This window comes from Cricetulus griseus, assembly GCF_003668045.3.
Source record: "Cricetulus griseus strain 17A/GY chromosome 1 unlocalized genomic scaffold, alternate assembly CriGri-PICRH-1.0 chr1_0, whole genome shotgun sequence".
NCBI lineage: Eukaryota > Metazoa > Chordata > Mammalia > Rodentia > Cricetidae > Cricetulus > Cricetulus griseus.
This window is the reverse complement of record NW_023276806.1, coordinates 190070961-190091113: the sequence shown is the minus strand read 5'-3', so window position 1 is coordinate 190091113 and position 20153 is coordinate 190070961. Positions and strand designations below refer to the sequence as shown.

General features: G+C 47.0%; 1 protein-coding gene across 2 annotated transcripts in view; it reads right to left on the bottom strand.

Annotated features, from left to right (window-relative positions):
* Positions 1 to 18043, bottom strand: part of Atp6v0a4 (ATPase H+ transporting V0 subunit a4) — a 46128-nt gene extending 28085 nt beyond the window's left edge. For both annotated transcript variants that reach the window (XM_035451071.1, XM_035451072.1), the window contains exons 1-9: positions 17927 to 18043; positions 16726 to 16804; positions 16367 to 16461; positions 13420 to 13545; positions 12759 to 12853; positions 11097 to 11223; positions 6789 to 6871; positions 5948 to 6041; positions 2780 to 2992 (exon numbers count right to left, since the gene is read on the bottom strand). In XM_035451071.1, the coding sequence (XP_035306962.1) occupies positions 2780 to 2992; positions 5948 to 6041; positions 6789 to 6871; positions 11097 to 11223; positions 12759 to 12853; positions 13420 to 13545; positions 16367 to 16461; positions 16726 to 16804; positions 17927 to 18043 (1029 nt within the window). The remainder of the gene's footprint in view (positions 1 to 2779; positions 2993 to 5947; positions 6042 to 6788; positions 6872 to 11096; positions 11224 to 12758; positions 12854 to 13419; positions 13546 to 16366; positions 16462 to 16725; positions 16805 to 17926) is intronic.
* Between the last annotated feature and the right edge of the window lie 2110 nt (positions 18044 to 20153).

Here is a 20153-nt window from a genome sequence, read left to right as displayed (position 1 = left end):
ACCATACACATTCACACACCACACATACTCACACATCACACACACTCACACACCCACTCTCACACTCTTACACTCACACCACACACACACCACACACATACACCATACACACTCACACACCACACACACTCACACATCACACACACACACAGCCACCACACACTCACACACCACACACACACACACATATACACACCACACACACTCATACACCACACACACTCACACATCACACACAGACACACATCACACACACACACAATCACACAGCACCCACACTACACCCACTCAGCTCTAGGCTCTCTATTCTTCTTCCTCTCTTCAGAAGCTCAGCTATGTTGCTAACTCTTCATCTTTCAAGCAGGACCAACTCTCTCGCACATCTCTTTTGTAACCGCCGATGGTTTTCCTGACTCAGCAGCTCTAGAAAGTCCCCACATCTACAACTGAATCCCCAACTTGCCCCTGCTGGACCTTCCTGTCCCCTGCCTCTTCCCAGAGCCTTCACTTTGCCAGATTCTTGAAGTTCTGTCACCACCATTCCAGCCCCTTCTCCTGACTTAGTGGCCACAATTCTAGCTCAATACTTCTCCCTCCTGAGTCCTGGTTCCTATTCTCTAAGTTGCCACCCCAGCCAGGCCTCACCATCTTCCCCAGCCTAGGCCCCATCTGTTGATTCGCTCACCCACCCTGCTCAGCCATGTCTAGAATAAGACAAACCAAAGGCATTGTTCTTCAAAGACTTCCTACAGTCTCCAGAGTAAAGTCAAAACACCTTAGTCTCACAGTAAAGGCTTCTTTTACGAGGTTGATTTAATCCTCCACTGACATCTTCCCAGCCTACTCTTCATGGAAACCAAGACTACAAAAGCCACCTCCTCCATTTGCCCAAGCCTTCACAATTCTCTGCACACTCCATCCACCACTCTGAACCCTCACAGCGATTGGCAGAGGTGCCCTCAGTGGGACTCTACCAACTAAAGGAATCTTTAGTTAGTCTCAGTTCACCTGATGATGCCATGAGGTAGACCTCAAGACAAACCCCAGTTTAGAGATGAGGAAAGAGGCACAGCAGGGTAAAGAAACTGCTCCAGGTCATAGAGCAGGTGGCAGAGTTCCCACTGTATTGTTAAGGGGGAACAGGAACCTCCTCCTCAGGAGCAGGGCCCCGAAACCTCCTCTCCTTCCTGTACACACCCCACAGCATTTGACACAATGGCTGTCAGAGGCTACAAAGGAAGGGACTGTTGATGATGACAGTACCCAACACCTGTTCAATCTTCGCAGTTCCTTCTGCCTCCCGCTCCTGCCTGGGGAAGCACCTGTGACAGTTCAGAGAGGTTGAAGAAGCTGCTTTAGTCAGCCTTGTAGGAAGCCTGGCACGGGATGATGTGGAGATGGGAGACAGGGCCTCCCGTATCCCCCGGCTGGCCTTGGAACACTATTACCCAAGGATGACCTTGGGCTTCAGATCCCTCTGTCTCTAGCTCCTGAGTGCTGGGGTTACAGGCCTGCCCTACCACCACCACTACTCAGCTGTATTCCGAGTTCAATTCTGACCCAAGCGGTGTGGCACTGTCTCCCTGGTGGCCTGCTCTCCCTGTTGTGCAGTGAAAAATGCTTCCAAAACACAGACAGGACCAAGCCACTCTGGCATAGAATAAAACTGTGCCCCTCAGCTGCTAAATTGGCTCAGTAGGTAAAGATGGTTTGCCACCAAACCTGATGACCTGAGTTCAATTCCTGGACTGAACATGGTGGAGAAAGAGAATCGACTCAGACAAGCACAGATGAGGGTCAGAAGACCAGCTGCTCTCCCTTGATGTCCCTCATTCCCCTCACCCACCTTTCAGAGCTGCCTGCGAGCACAGACGCAGGGGTATGTGCAGTGCTCATCTCTCCTTCTCGAAAGTCTACTGCCCGGGGAGCTCTGGATCCACTGTGCCAGTGAAAGCGTAGCAGATGAACGAGGAGGTGACTAAACACCATGCCTGCGCTTGGTGCTGCAGCTGGCATGCTGAACCTTCTGTGCTTTGAGCCCTTAGTACAGGACTTGGGTGTTTTGTCTCTCTAGCTAGCCTGTACCTCTAATAAGGTGATAGGAGGCACCCACAGTCAGACTGTGAAAACTACCATTGCAGCTGGCAGAATGGCAGCTCTCAAAATGTCCTCACTGAAGATGAGCCAGTGTCACCAAGAAATAGTGACAGTTTTCAATTGCTGAAGAAAAAAAAAAAAAAGAAGAAGGAAGTTTCTCTTCTATGCCTCAGCACTTAGTTAAGAATCAGAGGTCCAGGGACGGGGGACGTAGCTCAATCAGTCAAGTACCCGCCTAGCATGCTGTAAGTCTTGGGTTCAGTCCCCAGCACTGGATAAATCAAGTGTAGTGATACATGCCTGGAGTCAGAAGTTCAAGGTCAGCCAGGCAGTGGTGGCACACACTTTTAACCCCAGCTTTCCGGAGACAAAGGCAGGTAGATCTCTATGAGTCCAAGGTTGGCCTAATCTACAGAGCGAGTTCCAGGACAACCAGGGCCACGCAGAGAACTGTCTCAAAAAACCCAAAAGTTTAAGTTCATCTTCAGTTACATAGAGTTTGAGACTCTCTCTATGTACATGAAATACAGCCTCTTTTTTTTTTTTTTTTAACATACTGGAGGTACAAGAGAGAGACAGTTCTACCACAGAGCCACTTATTCAGTTCACAACTCCAGAGATGAGCAGGGGCTGGGGAGGTCGGTTGTGTTTCACCCCCATCCCCAGCTGCCCCACCACTCACCATGCCTTGCTCCAGGGCCTTCTTGATGCTCCTGGTGTCTGCTACTGGGAACCAGATCTCAGCGATGATGCACTGCTGGGTGACGTCGATATTGCACATGTTCAGCACGTGGTAGACGGCCTTCATCTTCTGCACCTTGATGACCCAGGAGTGCCAGTTGGAGGCTGCCTCCTGCAGCAGGCGCTGCCGGTGAGACTCGGTTTGGGTAATGACCTGAGCAAACACAAAAGCAGAGAAACAGTGAACATTCATGGGGGTACTTGACACAATGGCAAAAAATGCAGGTTCATCTGTCATAGCGGCTTCCCTGCCCTGGAAAGAACACATGACCAGTTTGTCTCCCCTACCCAAGGTTAGACCCTACAAACAAAGACCTTTTTTCCTTTTTCTTCCTTTTGCTCTAAGTTGTTTTCTTCCTCGTGCTATTGCTCTAGGTTGTACTGTGTGTCAACCTAAGATGAGACCATCCTGGATTAGTGTGACTAACCCAGAGATGAAGGCACACATGGAGTACCCCTGAGAACTGTGGCAGTGATGGAATCTATACATCCACTAGCCAAGGGCATTGAGTTGCCAGTGGTCACCAGATGCTGGGTAAGACAGGAAGGCCTTCTCAGCAAGAGCTCAGCCCAGGTGGCACCTTGATTTTGGACCTCTGCCTCCAGAAAGAACTGTGTGAGAGAGAAGCAATGTCAATTACTTGAACCTACCCTTTTGTGGTCATATGTTACAATGTCCCCAAGACAGACCAAACAGTCTCCATGATAAACCCTTCAATAAATACCATGTTCATGAACGAGAAACTTGCTGCTTATAAAATTCATTTGATGGAATTACATTTCCTGTTTTGACAAATAAAATAGGGCCTTTTCCAGTCACCTTTCATATGGCCGTTGTGGCTGTTATAAAAGACAGATCATAGTTGGGCGTTGGTGGCACACGCCTTTAATTCCAGCACTCAGGAGGCAGAGGCAGGCGGATCTCTGTGAGTTCGAGGCCAGCCTGGTCTCCAGAGCGAGTGCCAGGATAGGCTCCAAAGCTACACAGAGAAACCCTGTCTCGAAAAAAAAAAAAAAGACAAATCATGAACATAAGGCCTATAATAAATAGGCCTGATCATGTGTCTTGAAGGGTCACTTCAGTGTGTAACACAACCTGGCCTGAGGATTACACCAAGAGATAAGACCACCTTGGCACAGATAAACGTTCACTAACCTTACCACAAAGCTCACCCTAACAAGAACACAGTGCACTCTCCACATGCCATAACACATGTGCTTACACACACACACATACACACACACACACAATGATTTAAAAAAAAAAGTCCTGCTCACAAGTAGGATTGAATCCTAGAATCCTAGCATATAGAAACTCTGAGGATGGACTCCAGGGGAGGCCCTCCTGGTCAGTCAGTCATTTGAGCCCGTACCTACACATGCCTGTCTTCTTGCCCTACAAAATCGCTGCCAGACACTGAGGAAAGCCTCAGATTCATCCTTGGTCATTACTGAAGAGAAGGGAGAGGCGGGTCTGTCAGAACTTCCCTAGATCCCTGAACACAACTGCCCACGTCACACTGTGCACGAACACATCTCCTCAGGAAGCACCCTGAGTTCAGGAGTCACCTGCAGGAAAGAGCAGCTGTGGCTATAAAGGAAGAGAGACCATTAAATAAATCAAATATAGATATTCTGGAACAGAATAGGTATCCTCTAGCCAAAGGCTTTCAAAACACATGTCAGGTGTGGTGGTGTATACCTGTAACTCCAGTACTTAGGAGGCTGAAGCAGGATTGACATGAGTTCAAGACAAGACTGTATTATGTAACAAATAACAACCTAACTAGAACTACACAGCAAGACCCAGTCTCAAAAAAATGAATAAATAAAATCTCATTTCTAAACCCATACACTGAAGATTTAATGTACTAGCCTATCCAGTAGCCTCATGCAGCTTTGGGAATCTAAATTTAATAAAAATTAAATAATGGTCTGGGCAATGGCCTTTACATTTGCCTTACAAACATGACAACATGGGTTCAATCCCCAGAATTCACTTAAAAGTGCAGGCACTTTCCAGGTGGTGGTGGCACACACCTTTAATCCTAGCACTCAGGAAGCAGAGGCAGATCTCTGTGAGTTCGAGGCCAGCCTGGTCTCCAGACTGAGTTCCAGGACAGCTGGAGCTGTTACACAGGGAAACCCTGTCTGGAAAAAAAAAATTGCTAGGCACTGTGGCGTATGCTAGTAATTAATATAAGTCTGAGGAAATAGAAAAACGGATCCCGGGGGCCTGCTGGCCAGTCAACCTACCTGAGGAGCACTGGTAAAAGCAGGGACCCTGTGTCAAAGAAGGTAGGTGGCATCCCTGAAGATAACATCTGAAACTGAAATTGTTCTCTGGCTTTTACACACATGTACACACATATGCATGAAACTGTGCACACACATCAACATACTAGTGTGTGTGTGTGCGTGCACACACACGTGCGTGCGAGCACAATTTAAATAGCAACCAAAACTCAGTCCCTTGGTATCACTCGCCATGTTTCAAGAGCTCAACAGCCACCTGTGGCCCATAACTACACCGCTGGATAGAGTGGGCTGCAGAGCAGTTCTGTGGAATGGAGAGGTACAATGGACAGCCCTGGTCCAGAATATACCATCAGAGTGAGGCCCGGCTGACTGCAACAACTGGTTCCCCAGCTGCTGCCATTCAAGACTGTTCTAATCCCAGACACACTTGATGTCACTGGAGATGATGACAGAACTTTCCAAGGAAGTGGATCTGGGAATGCATCAAGCACTCACAAGGAAAAACCAGACTCGGCACAACAATTCAGTACGGGCAAACTGGTTGCTCCACTCGGCTGATTAGTGGGGTTGCAGACTCATCAGGCAAAGAATGGCCATAAAGGGCTCCTTTCATCAGATTAGGGCGGCTGCCTGAAGGTGAACTAGGGCCATGGTCCATTCTAAACTGAGCGTGTGACAGGCATGCAGAATTGTCAGCCCCGGCTCTCTGAACACTGCTTTCTAATTACGCAATCAGCTGCAGTTCTAACCAGAATTGCAAAGCAAACATCCCAGGCAGGGCCCTGGGGGCTGGACTCACAAGGAAAGGGCAGAGGCCCCCATCAGCTCATGGCCTGAAGCCCTCACTCACAGTGATTAAGTCTTCCAGCCTCACATTGACGCTGGCCAGCATCTCTTTGCGCTCAGCCGCAGGCTCTGGGCAGGGGTAGATGGTGGCGCGAAACCTGTGTTTAACACATTAAAAGAATACACGAGTTACTACAGAGAGGCTTCTATAATCCCTCTCCTACCAGGCCATCACTGACTGACAGATACTGCTCAGATGGCCAAGTCTTTGCTAAAATGGCCTCCCGTGCGGTCATCAGAAAATGATTCAGAACAGCTGGACACAGTACCTCTAGCCTATAATCCCAGCATTTAGAAGGTGGATGAGGCAGGAGGATCACAAGCTCAAAGCTGAGTTGTACTTCAGTAGAAGAGTGTTTTCCTAGCATGAGCTAAAGTCCTGGGTTCAATCTCCAGGACAAAGCACACACATGCATAGCAGGGCACATGAGCCCTGTGTGTGACCTCTGCACACAGAGGTCAAATTAATATTCTACAAAAACAGCTGAACCATGGTGATCACTTTCTCCTTTTCTGCTTATTCTTTTTCAGTGCCAGTGGATCGAACCCAGGGCCTCCCGCATGTCAGGCAAGAGTCCTCCCACAACACTCCAGCTCCCGCCAGCCCGAGGCAGCCCGTTCCACAAGAGTAGAACAAGCTGTAACCTGAAACAGGCTGGGTCTCTACTTTGTATCACCTTCTCCCTGTTCCTATTCTCATAACTATTGATAGTCGGTTGCATTTCCAGCATCATCTTAAAAGGTCTTCAGAAAGTTCTTCTAAAACCCTACTCGTCCTCACAGAGGGCAGCTCTTTACCAGCTCCCAACCCGATCACCACGACAGAGCCTGACAGTCTGTCTCACCCATCACAGATCTTCTTGATTTTCAGTCTGAGCTGTTCTCCTTGATAAAATATGATGAATATATTCTTTTTCATTTCTTCTTTCTGGAATATCAAGGGAAAAATTATTTTCCTGCCTTCCTTCCTTTCCCAGTGCTGGTGATGGAACCCCAGTATAAACACTTTCCCACTGAGCTGTACCCTGGCAAAACATAACCTATAAAAACAGAAGGCCTCAAAGTAACAGCTGCACTGCTTGCTACAGCCGGGGTTTGGATTCTGCTCTCACCCCCACAAGCAAGAGCTCGCTCATAGCTAAGGAAACACCTCCAAGAGGGGCTAGGATCTTTCAGGGTTCAGAACAGCAGCAGCTAGCCTGGGCACCCAAAGCAGCTGTAAACATCTGCATGTCACAAATAAGTCTACCTTGGATACTCAAAGGGAAAGCTATGACTAAGTTTTGACTCACAGCTACTGACTAGGAGCCCTTGTGAGCACCACTTAGGCTGGGTGTGGTGGCACACGCCTTTAATCCAAGCACTCAGTGGAACACAGAGACAGGTGAGTGTCGTAAGTTTCAGGCCAGTTGGGACTAAGTAGTGGGACCCTGCCCTAAAACAAAGGAACAAAGAAACAAAACAAAAAAACAAAAACCACTGCTTAAACTATGTTTCAGGCTAGGAGCCAGAGGGCTTGCTTACCCAGCTAGTGCCCAGCCCCACATTTAATTCTCAGCAATGCAAAAACAAGTATGAACTGAAGCCGTGCTGTTGGTTTGCCATTGGTTTTCATTTGAGGGGTGAAGGAAGACTATCAAACATGCTGTTGAAGGTTATAACCCAATGAGCTCATCACATAGCACTCTGGGCCCCAGAATCAGGTGTCACCTCAGAGGCAAGTCACTTGTCAGGCCCAGGGAGAGTCATGAACATGTCACACACCCTTCAAGCCAGTAAGCCTCCCATCCTTGGGGCTCACATTACAGAACTAATTCATGAAGAAGTAAAACTCCACATATACAATCCCAGGGATCAGGAAAAGGGTATTGAGTTAAAACCAGCCTGGAGATACACTGTCTCAAAACTACCACCACCACAAGGTCCAGCAGTAGAGAGATGCAGATGCCAGGTGAGGTAACTTGAAACAAAGGCCCAGAGATAGGGCCTGAGAATCGCTGATATCCCTCACAGCAAAATGGGTAGACATCATCATAGGAACAGGTTAGCGATATTTCAGGGTGTCTGGAAACACCTGCTTTACACAGTTTCCAAATATCCTCCACATGGAAGCTGTCTGGTCTTTTTCGGAATCTATGAGGTCATCTAGACTCTAGATCCGATAGAATCAGGGATCCATTCTGACTTCTGGCTCCTGCAGGGTGACCCTCCACACGTCCATGATCATCTTCCTCCAGACATTGCCTATATAAATACTTTCTCCCACCAAGATGATTATATGTCAAAACTTGATTGTAAAGTGACAATTCAATGTCACAACTTAAAATAACCATAGAAACCGGGCATGGTTGGCCTATGCCTGTGATTCCAGAACTTGGGCATAACAGGCAAGAATATCAGGACTTCAAGGTCTGCCTCTGCTACGTGGACAGTTCAAAGCCAGTCTAGGCGACATGAGATTTTCATCAAAATAAAAATAAAACAAAACAAAAGCCACACACAAATAAGAAGACTAAAGGACGCACAGGATTATGGGTAGAAATTTCCTTATTAAAAAGTAGAAAAATCATTTCCCTAAAATTATAACTGCCTATGGTTAGAGAAAAGCAATACAAGGATATAGCTACAATATACTGGTTACTTACTGGAGAGTGTGTCTTATACATTTTAAAAATTAGTCACAGGACAGAGGGTTGGTCTCCAAAATATACAAAGAACTCAAGAAGCTAGTCTCCAAAACACCAAACTATCCAATTAAAAAAATGAACTCAACAGAGGAATCTAAAATAGCTGAAAGACACATAAGAAAGTGTTCAACATCCTTAGCCATTAGAGAAATGCAAATCAAAACAACTCTGAGATACCATCTCACTCCTGTCAGAATGACCAAAATCAAAAAACACCAGTGACAGTTCATGCTGGAGAGGATGTGGAGAAAGGGGAACACTTCTCCACTGCTGGTGGGAGTGCCAACTTGTACAGCCACTGTGGAAATCAGTATGGTGATTCCTCAAGAAAATGGGAATGAGTCTACCACAAGATCCAGCAATTCCACTCTTAGGCATATACCCAAAAGAAGAACATTCATACAACAAGGACATCTGCTCAACAATGTTCATAGCAGCACTATTTGTAATAGCCAGAAACTGGAAGCAGCCCAGATGCCCCTCAGCCAAAGAATGGATAGAGAAAATGTGATACATTTACACAATGGAGTTCTACTCATCGGAAAAAAACAACGGAATCTTGAAATTTGCCGGAAAATGGATGGAATTAGAAGATACCATTCTGAGCGAGGTAACCCAATCACAAAAAGACAAACATGGTTTGTACTCACTCATATGTGGATTTTAGACATAGAGTAAAGGATTACCAGCCTATAATCCACACTGCCAGAGAAGCTAGTAAACAAGGAAGACCCTAAGAGAGACATACATGGTCCCCTGGAGAAGGAGAAAGGGTCAAGATCCCTTGAGCAAATTGAGAGCACAGGAAGAGGGGGGAGGGAGCTATGAGAATGAGAAGGGAAGAAGAGGAAGGATGCAGAGGACATGAGGGAGCAGAAAGGTTGAGTCTGGGGAAGAAAAGAAGATAACAAGAAAGGAGATACCATAATAGAGAGAGACATTTAAGGTTTACAGAGAAATCAGGCACTAGGGAAATGTCTGGAGATCTACAAAGATGACACCAGCTAACAATCTAGGCAACAGAGGAGAGGCTACCTTAAATGCCCTCCCCTGATAATGAGATTGATGACTGACTTATATGCCACTCGATAGCCCTCATCCAGCAGCTGGTGGAAGTAGAAGCTGACACCCACAACTAATCACTGAACTGAACTGGAATCCAGATGCAGAGAAGGACGAGTGAAGAGCAAAGGGGTCCAGACCAGGCTGGTGAAACCCCAGAAACAGCTGACCTGAACATCAGGGAACTCTTGCTCCCCAGACTGATAGCTGGGATACCAGCATGGGACTGATCCAGACCCCAGGAACATGGGTTTCAGTGAGGAAACCTTGGAAATCTACGGGACCTCCTGTAGTAGTTCAGTACTTATCCCTAGCATAGGTGTGGACTTTGAGAGCCCATCCACATAGAGGGATACTCCCTGAGCCAAGACACACAGGGGTGGGCCTAGGCCCTATACCAAAGGATATGACAGACTCATATGGAAGGCCTCACCATCCAGGGGAAGCAGAAAGGATATGTGATAGATAGGGTTTTAGTTGGGGGGTGGAGGTAGGGGAGGACGGGAGGGAGAAGGGAACTGGGATTGCCATGTAAAACAATCTTGTTTCTAATTCAAAAGAAAAAAAAATTTAGTCACAGGAAACAGCATAAACACTGTCCCCCAACAATCCCAAATTATGGGGCTGAGTTTTTCACACTGGGGCCAGCACAACCCAGGTAAGCCTTGCCCTGGGAAAACTCTGGCATCTCTTCCCCAGATAAATATGTGTTTCTTTGTTTTTTTTTTTTAACGTATTTTCTATTTTATTTCAATAGTGACTTTTTCTAATCCAATGAAATGTAAGATTAATGTTTTTGAGCATCTAATCTGGAAGATTACAGACTTTTGGCTTCTGGGAGTGAAGGAACGAGCAGATTTAAACATTCATTAGAAGGGTGGAGGAAAGCAATTAGCTTCCAGAATTAACAGCAACAAATGTGTAGCCTTCAGGGCAGAGCCTTCTCATTGGAAGCCTGTGGGCAGCTGGGGTCCATTTATCCCATCAACATCCTCTGGAGGCCCTAAGAACTGAGACCCTCAGACTCCACCCCAGCCCAGCTAGATCCCAGGTGACTCTGCAGCCTGCACATACACTTGAGAAACAGACTCCAGTTGGTTCTGGGTACATTTGTGATGAAAATAGCTTTGCCTCTTGTGGTATTTGTGCAGTCAGTCTCCACAGATTCTCCACACACTTGAGGAATGAACCAATTATGAAGTGTCAAGAAGAACTGGTTCTTAGGTGGACCCTTCACGTGGACTAAGTTTAAAAGGAGGGGGGATGAAATAAAGAGGGGAAAAAAGGGAGAGAGGGAAGAGGGGAGAGGACACACAGATACGAGCAGGTTGTGAATGAGGTGTCATTAGTGCTATGGACTCCAGGAAGCTCACTGAGCCCTCTCTGCAGGCCTGAGCCGCCCACCGTCACGGGATCCTCCAGGAGTGTGTCCATCTCACTGAACTTCAAGTACACGTTTCCCCGGCAAACTCTCCACAGCAGCCTCTCGAAAGAAGCCATCCTCTCTCTGTGAATCACACCAGCTGTGAACCTAGATGGTAGGAAGAGACACCATTGAGGCACAGGGCCTGGAGGAGGGATGATGGGAGCTGCTCACAAACCACACAGCCCAGCTCCAACCTGCCCACATTTTGTTGAATTATCTGTTTTCTTCGATATTCTGTGCCCTCAATCATTGCAATTCTATCTCTACTATAACATTATATATTACATAAATATATATAATATAATAAGACCATTCCTATGGTGGTGTAGCCAATGGCAGTAAATGTTTGATGGTCTCTCCATGCCTTTATTTTTAAAAAGCAATGTATTAAGAAGCACACACTGATGTCCAAGAATCTGTTTTTACAGCTTCCTGATGCTTAGCAGCTAGCTTAAACATCTGACGTGGTCCTCAAAATGTAACTTTTCAATGGTTTATTACTTTAGATGACATTGATCGTTCATTGCCTTCACATAAAATATTTACATAAATATCATCTTCTTTCCATTTCAAGTTTGTTTGTTTGGTTTTGGAGGAAGGGTTTCTCTATGTAGTCCTGACCTGGTGTAAGGACTCAGGCCTGCCCCTGTCACCTGGCAGAATGCACTCAGGTAGTATCCTGGTCAGCCCAGGTGCAAAGGACCGCTTTAAAAGAAAGACCCCCGCCCACTTACGCTCTCTTTCCTGATGTCCTCTGGGCAGACAGGGCTTTTCCTGTCTCCCTCTTTTCTTCTGTCCTCTCTGTGTCTCTGTGTCTCTTTACCTCTTTTCTCTTTCCTTCCCCCTCCCTCCCCTTTCTAATAAAACTTCTCACTTAATATCTGTCTGCCTGTCGTGTTTGTCCCCTGCCTCAGTCAACCTCACCTGCCAAGGAATCTTCCAAGGTTCCCCTCAAACTTTATCATAACACCTGGAGCTATGTAGACCAAGCTGGCCTGGAACTCACAGAGATCCGCCTGCCTCTGCCTCCAGAGTGCTGGGATTAAAGGCAAGAGCCACCACAGCCAGTTCCATTATAAATTTCAATAGGCTCATAAATATCCATTGGATTAAAAAATTAGGGACTTCGAGCCACAATGTTCATAAATGTTTTAAATTTCATCAGTCTCACATAAATACTAAATGCAACCCCATTTTGCTGTCATGAGTATCGCATGTCATTTCTACCACAGTCTGCTGGACTCTGTCATTTCTAGTGACATTTGAAAACTCCAAATACATTTCATCAAACATTAAGGAGGAAAAAAACATACCTACCTCCTAGCTTTGTCCCAAAGCTAGGGAAGAGTCACAAACAAATGGGGCCCATATCTGCCCCACATGGGAGCCCTGTACACAGGCACTCTCCAAGCTGGAGCCATGAATTTAATCATGAACAAGGGGTATTCCCCTGCTCACCTCAGCAGCCTTGTAGACTACCCCTGGGTCTGTCCCTGTGTGGAAGCCTTGTATTCATTCACGGGCAACAGTGCCACACCCAGGAGTTCCTCACTCACTGATTCAGCCTTCAGTTCAGGGAGAGTTATCAAATACCAGGCACCTACCCACACACAACTCTTAGGACATGGAGTTATACTAACCCCAACTTTCCAGTCATGAACGAAGGTATGGCTCTTAACTCCAGGAGACCCGAAGTGTCTTCAACAAAGAAATCGTCAGCTAAGTTGGTTTCTGTCTGGAAGACAAAACACCAGCCCTGTCTTTAAACACAGGGACCTTAGAAACACCAGAACCTCGTGCTTTGCTCTGGTTCTAAGGAAGCTTTAATCTCCCACAATCATCCTCAGAGGTGATCAAGCAAAGAGCTCTGTGTCAGGACAAAAACCCTCAAACCTTCCCACCCAAACCCCAAGTCTGCTCAAACCCCATCCTTCCTTGTTCTGGTTCCCTTTCTCTTGGGCCAACTTTAGTTTTCTTATTGAGACTTATTCTCACTATGTCACCTTGACTGGCCTAGAACCTGATTATAGACCAGGCCTGCCTCTGTGTCCAAAGGGCTGGGATTAAAGGTGAGGACCACCATGCCTGGCCTGAACGCCATTATTTATTTATTTATTTATTTATTTATTTGCATTCACTTGAACGAGAATCACTGCTGGAGTACTCCCCACTTTACTGATAGCCTGGCCGAGGGTCAAGAAGCAAAGTATTTCATTCACAGTCCAGAGCAGCCAGTTTTCAAGACAGAAACTTGGGGTGCTGGGAAAAGGACCCTTCATTAACCCACCCCCAAGAAAACACCTCAAAAAAGTCCTGGGTTTTCTTTAGGAGGTATTTGAGTTCTGTCAGCTCCAAAAAGCTCTTCTTCAACGCCTGATGGTTCTGGTTGGCTTCCTGTAGCTCTCCTTCCAATTTCTCTAGAGTACTCTGTGCAAGGGAGGAAAAATAAGCCAGGTTAGAAGAGCTGTGACCCTTATTCTACACATTAACCATAATTAATAACTAGACACCAAAGAGGCAGTCCCGTGTCAAAATACAGCTGAAGCTAAGCACAGCAGTCAGTTATAAATTAAGTATTCTTGGAGAATGTACTATCGAAAGCCAGGTGTTTGTCCAGAGTGTCATCATCTGACAGGGACAATTCAAAAGTACTGTGAGGGACAGAAGACAGCTCATGAGGAAGTCATGGTGCCTTGCTCCTTTTTAGAACCCCCCAAAATAAAGTTTTTTGTTTTTTGTTTTTTTTCTGAGACAGGGTTTCTCTTTGTAGCTTTGGAGCCTATCCTGGCACTTGCTCTGTAGACCAGGCTGGCCTCGAACTCACAGAGATCTGCCTGCCTCTGCCTCCCAAGTGCTGGGATTAAAAGTGTGCGCCACCAACATCCAGCAAGATAAAGTAACTTTACATGCTGGGAATTCATTCTGCCACAAAACACTGTAATGATGGTTAAAATTAAAAAAAGAAAAAAGAGTATTCTCTCCTCTCCTGCAACCCCCAGCAGTTCTAGAGGAATCTGAAGGGATCTGAAGGGATCTGAAGAGCCAAATTCGAGTAAGAGATAAAAGGTTACAGAGAAAGGTGAGGAAAAAACGGCAAGAAGACAGAACAGAGTCAAAACAACAACAATAACAAAAACAAAACAAAAAAGTAACACACACAAAAGAACAAAGCTTGTGCCAGCGCATGCCTTTAACCCCAGCACTCAGGGGGCAGAAGCAGGTGGATCTTTGTGAGTTTGAGGTCAGCCTAGTCTACAAAGTGAGTCCCAGAATAGCCAGGGCTACACAGAGAAACTGCCACAAAATAAACAAATAAACAGAGTGGACTAGAACTTGGCTAGTGGTTAAGTGCATTTACTGCTCTTTCAGGGGACCAGAGCTCAATCCCAAGCACCCACATAAAGGCTCACAACCATCTGTAACTCCCTCCCAGGAGACCTGATGCCCTCTCTCCTGACCTCCACAGACACTCACAGGGTACATACATATACATATAAAATAAAGATTTTAATTCAATGGAGAAAGCACATTATATTTAAGAAAAACACTGCAACTATGGAAATGAATTGACTTCAGAAACAATATGGACTCTTAAAAGTTAAAACAAGAAGAGAGAGCTGGCGAGATGGCTCAATGGTCAAGAGCACTGACTAGCTTTTGTTTTTAAATGTGGATTATGAGGAATCTACTCAGGTCCCTGTATTTTTGCAGCAAGCGCCTTACCAATCAAGACATCTCCCCAGTCTTCAACTACGTGATGAGTGGTAAACTAGAGAGCGGAGTCGAAACCGTGACTAGTGAAAATAGATTAAGATCCCCCGTCTCCAGAGTGTGTTTTCTCTGCAAACCCTAGACTGGGGAGGCAGAGGCAGGAGGCTCTGCAACTCCAGGTCATATTCCACTTTGTGGCCAAGCTGGAGATCAGCCTATGAGACTCCAATCCCCCAAAAACAACAAAGCACACATAAATAAAAAGATGGTCATTCTAAATATCTGTAAACCGATGCAAGAGAGACGTTTACCAAAGAGAGATTTAAAAGTAAACAATCAGAAAGGATATCCAGGGGCTGAAGAGATGGCTCAATGGTTGACAGCACTTGTTCTTGCAGAGGACCTGGGTTCAGTTCCCAGCACCCACATGGTGGCTCACAACCAACTGTAACTCCAGTTCCAAGTGATCCAAAGCCCTCTGTCCTCCGTGGGCAACAAGCAAACAGCAAATACATACATGCAGGCAAACAATCATACATATAAAACAAATACACCTTTTTTTTAAAAAGAGGGCCTGTCCATACCAATGTTACCTTCCCTTCTACCCCCTGAAAACAAGTGTATAATGTCAGACGAAATCGAATACTTTAAATATGGAACAGTGAGCCTTGGAATTTGCCTGTCTCCGCACAGCTGAAGGTTTTACAGAACAGTCAATTAAACCAATCAGCTCACATTGAGTCCAGCTGGATGAACTGTTTTTTTTTTTTTTTTTTTTTTTTTTTTTTTTTTTTTTTTTTTAAGCTGAAAACAGCCAGTTCACAAACTCTCCCTTCGTGCCAGGCCCGTAACTGGAAAACATCCCATGCCACCCATACTGGCCCATGCAGCCTGTCCTATGGCATCACATAGAGAAGACTTCACTGCCTGTGAGAAACGTCTGTGCACAAAAGAAATCTCTCCTCAAAGTGGGGTGAGCTTGCTCAGAGCTGTGTTGAGAAAGGAAAACAGCCCACCCACCCACCCACCATGGGCATAAGAGGTCCTGGGATTTTCCTAGGACAGCGTCTTCCTTCTTGTTTCTTTTGCTCTGATGAAGCACCAGGACCAAAAGCAACCCAGAAAGGGAAGGGTTTCTTTCAGCTTACAGTTCCATATCACAGTCCCTCACTGAGGAGTCGAGGCCGGAAACTCAAACAGGAGGTCATGGTGCAACGGTGCTCACTTGCTTAGTCCTCATGGCTTGCTCAGCCTGGTGTGTTACAGAACCCGGGACCACTCGCCCACGGATGGCACCACCCACAATGGGCTGGGCCCTCCCCTGTCAATCACTAATCAAGAAGACGTTCTACAGGGTTGCCTACAGTGGAGGCTCCCTCTTCTCAGATGACTCTAGTTCGTGTCAGGTTGGCATGAAACTAGCCAATGCAGACACGACATAACCCAGAAAGGGACTATCACCTACTTGTTCACAGGTAAAGAATGTGGGAGCCGCCTGAGCGTCCTCGGCTGGGGACACGGAAAGCGAGGCTCTTACCTCCAGGGTGATCATTTCTCGCGGGAGAGGAGTCTCCGGGTCCTTCTCAGGCATCTGGACTATAATCTCGTTTTGCATCTCATCTTCCAGAAAACCTTGCAGGAGAGCACAGGTGACCATGACTTCCCCTGTTCTGCTGGAAGTGGGGTCCCAGGGTCCTCCAGCCCGCTGAGCATCTGCGCTGCTCTCGCTCCCGCCCCGCAGCCAGGTCCATCCTCCTCCGGACCCTCTGCCTTGGGAATCACCTCAGAAGGCTTTACAAGGCAGAGAGCTGTGCCAAGCAAGCGTGCTGATTAAGTACTACAAACTAGTTACCTCTTTTGGCTCACATTTAGGCAATAAGGGGAAAGAGGGCTTACGGAGGATTCGCTCCAGGGACTCGCACCTTCGGACTTCATTCACAAACTTCCTCTGGAAGCTGTTCACATTTGCATTTAGCTGCAGGAAAGGGGAACCGCAGGCTCGCATTAGGGATCTGCAGCTACCAGAGTCTCCCCTTCATCGCTGCTGCGTTACCTGCTTGACGCTGGGGGGTCGTTGCTAGGAATGCGTTAGGAGTACGTATAAGCTGTGCAAGAGACACGAGTTACCGGCAAGTTGCACCTTCCATGCACTCCTCAGTGGGGTCGGAATAGGAGGGGACCCTGAACACCGTACCGGTCTACAGAGTGCTTCCTGGTCATCAACAAGAACCCAACCTTTGCAGTGGGTAGCTCTCAGCTTAGCTTCACAAACGGTAGGTCTAGACAGAGGGCTCAGTGGTTAAGAGCCCTCGCTGTTCTTTCCAGTTAGGTTCCCAGCACCCAAGTCAGGCAGCTCACAGTCATGCAGAGCTCCAGCTCCAGAAGATCCGATGCCTCTGACCTCATGAGCACCAGCCCTCACATGCAGACACACACACACACACACACACACACACACACACACACACACACACACACACACACACACCTACTTGTGATAAAAATGTTAGTGAGGACTGGTCTCTCTGGTCAGGTGCTATGCTAACTAGCGATGCAAAGGACAAGATCCGGGCCTCCTACTAGTGAGCCGAGGTTTGACTTTGACCTTGGTGAGGAACTAAAGAGGGACTGATTTTCTAAATTGGACTCCGTAAAAGCTTGGCAAAGAAATAGCTGGTCCATGAGAAGCAACACTGCAGACGGCCCATCCCTAGAGTGCTGTTCCTGAAGCAACTCCAGTCAGCATTGCCTCTAGTCTGACTGAACACAGAAAATGGATTCTGTGTTCGTTTTGAAAACTGGTAATTCTGTGTTCACTGCCAGCACGTGAAGATGCTATAGTCGGACTGAAACACCCGTCATTGAACTGCAGCTTCAAAACACTCCTGGAGAAGAAATGGAGGAGCACGGCGGAGAATGAGCTGCTGAGGGTCAGGAGAGATCTTAGCTGGGAGGTCGGGGCCATGGAATTACACCTCCTCGCTCTGGCCTCCTCCTCCAGCAGAATGTGTTTTGTTGATTACCCAGAAGCACTGTGCTGAAGGCTCTCTATTGCCACCCCCACCTCCCACTTATCTCCAAAGAATGCAGCACCTACATCCTTGAACTGAACCAAGCCAAGCTCTCCCAGCTCAGCTACGCAGCAATACGCAGCCTCCACCTGGAGAAACACTTGGGATAAACACATCTCCTCGCTTCGAAACACAGATGCCATGTTGGCCCAGCCTTAGTCTGTAGGGGGAAAAAAAAGAGAGAGTGATTGAAAGTAATAAATACATGAAAATCTTAACAAGATTTAAGTTAGGGTTATATCTCAGTGATAGAGCACTGACACAGCACGGATGTTCAATGAAGCTGTCTAGTTCAATCCCCAGCATCTATGCGACACTCACACATACGCAGACACACAGACACACAGAGAAAGAGACAAAGACCAATAAATAAACCAACATTAACAAACCCAAATAACCCCAATTGAAACCCGGGAACACCAATATGATGCCACAGCTGGAAAAAGTACCCTGCCCCCTACCTCCAACCTTACCTGCTAGGTCACAGCTACAACGCATGTGCTCTAGGGGGAAAAGTGCAAACTTCCCTCCAGCTCTGTGTGCATAGTGTATAAGTGAAACCTGGATGAGTTTTGCATGTAGACTTGGATTCCATCTCTAAGATAGTATATTGTGTGTGCTTGTGTGTGTGTTGCAAACACGGAAATCTAAAAGTTCTGGTGCCAAGCGTTTCAGACAAGGAATGCTCAGGCTGAGACATCCAAGGCTGGCCAGGTGTGAAAAGCAGCTAAGGCCCTGGCTCTCACAGCTGCCTTCCAACCACTCGGTGTGCACCGTAAGGAGCCTTCCTGATGCTCAGGGACAATGCGTTCCAAAGTATGACATGTGATGTTTGTGATTCAACATTCCCCACCTCCAAACATTGATCATGGGCCTTGGTCGCTCAGTGGAGAAAGTTGCATGCCATCTGCTCTGATTTAATTGAGTTCAATCCCAGAAAACATAAAGCAGAGGGAGAGAGCCGGGTGCTTAGCGAACACCTTTAATCCTAGCACTAGGGTGAGGCAGGTGTCTCTGAGTTTAATGCCATCCTGGTCTACAGAGCCAGGGCTACACAGAAAAACAAAACCCATCCACAAAATACATACTCACATATATGTATATACATACATACATACATGTACACACACACATATACATACACAGACATACATACACACATATACATATACATACATACATACATACATACATACATACACATTCACACACACACATACAGAGAGAGAGAAAAAACTTGCAAAAGAGTTCAATGAGCCCCAAAGTTTTCACTAGGTTCATCAGGTTCAGACCCAGGAGGGTCCCCTCAAGATACACACGCGCACACACGCGCGCACACACACTTTCCTGTCACATTTCTGCCTCATTGCCCACCCATCACCGATACCTCATCTTACCCCATGGCCCACGCCAGGAACTCCTAAGGTTTGTAGGTCCAGGACTCCAACCCTAAGGTCCTCAGCCTCCCTCTCTCCCTGGCAGGCAAATAGTCCTCTCTATTCTTGTTTCCATGTCACCCCAGGGCCTGGGGCCTCAGATCCCTCCCTGACTTCACTGAATAGCTCTGGACCCAACTGCAGAGACTGGGGGATCTACTTCATGGCTTGCCAAACCTTGACCCTTCCCATGGTTCCATTCATGAGAGACACACACACACACACCTCTCTTCCTCCTGGACTCCATGTCCAGGCCTCCCAGGCTGACACCTTGGGCCTGGAGAATCTAGAGGGCTACACCTGTTCTAAACATGACCCCCTCACACAATCTTCTGTGTCCCTAGACCACCCCAGTTCGTCTTCTTTTAGGATTATGTACCCCTTTCCCAACCCCTCCCCGACTCCTTCCCTAGAACTCTTCTCCTGGACCTCTGGGGTCCATTCACCCCCCACCACACACTCTGAGAACAAAAGAGCCACAGTGCCCAAGGCTCTGATTTCCTTTAGTGTCTGTTGGAGCAGAGGGTGAGGGAGGGCACTTTCCTGAGTTAGGAAGGAGGGCCAAGACGCTTTCCAGGCCACAATAGGCTGGTTTCCCATGGCGCCCCCAGAGTGTCCCTATTACTTCTCTTCAGTGTTCTCCTTCAAGTCATCCTAGAAAACCAGCAGTCCTCCCACACAGATTTCACTTCATAACACTCGGTAGATCCACAACCTGCCAGACCGGGGGCCTGTCCCCCAGCAGGAGAAAGTCTAAAGCCTATGAGCAGGCTGAGAAGAGGCCCCAGATGTGGCCTCTGTCTGCTCAGCTTCCTCT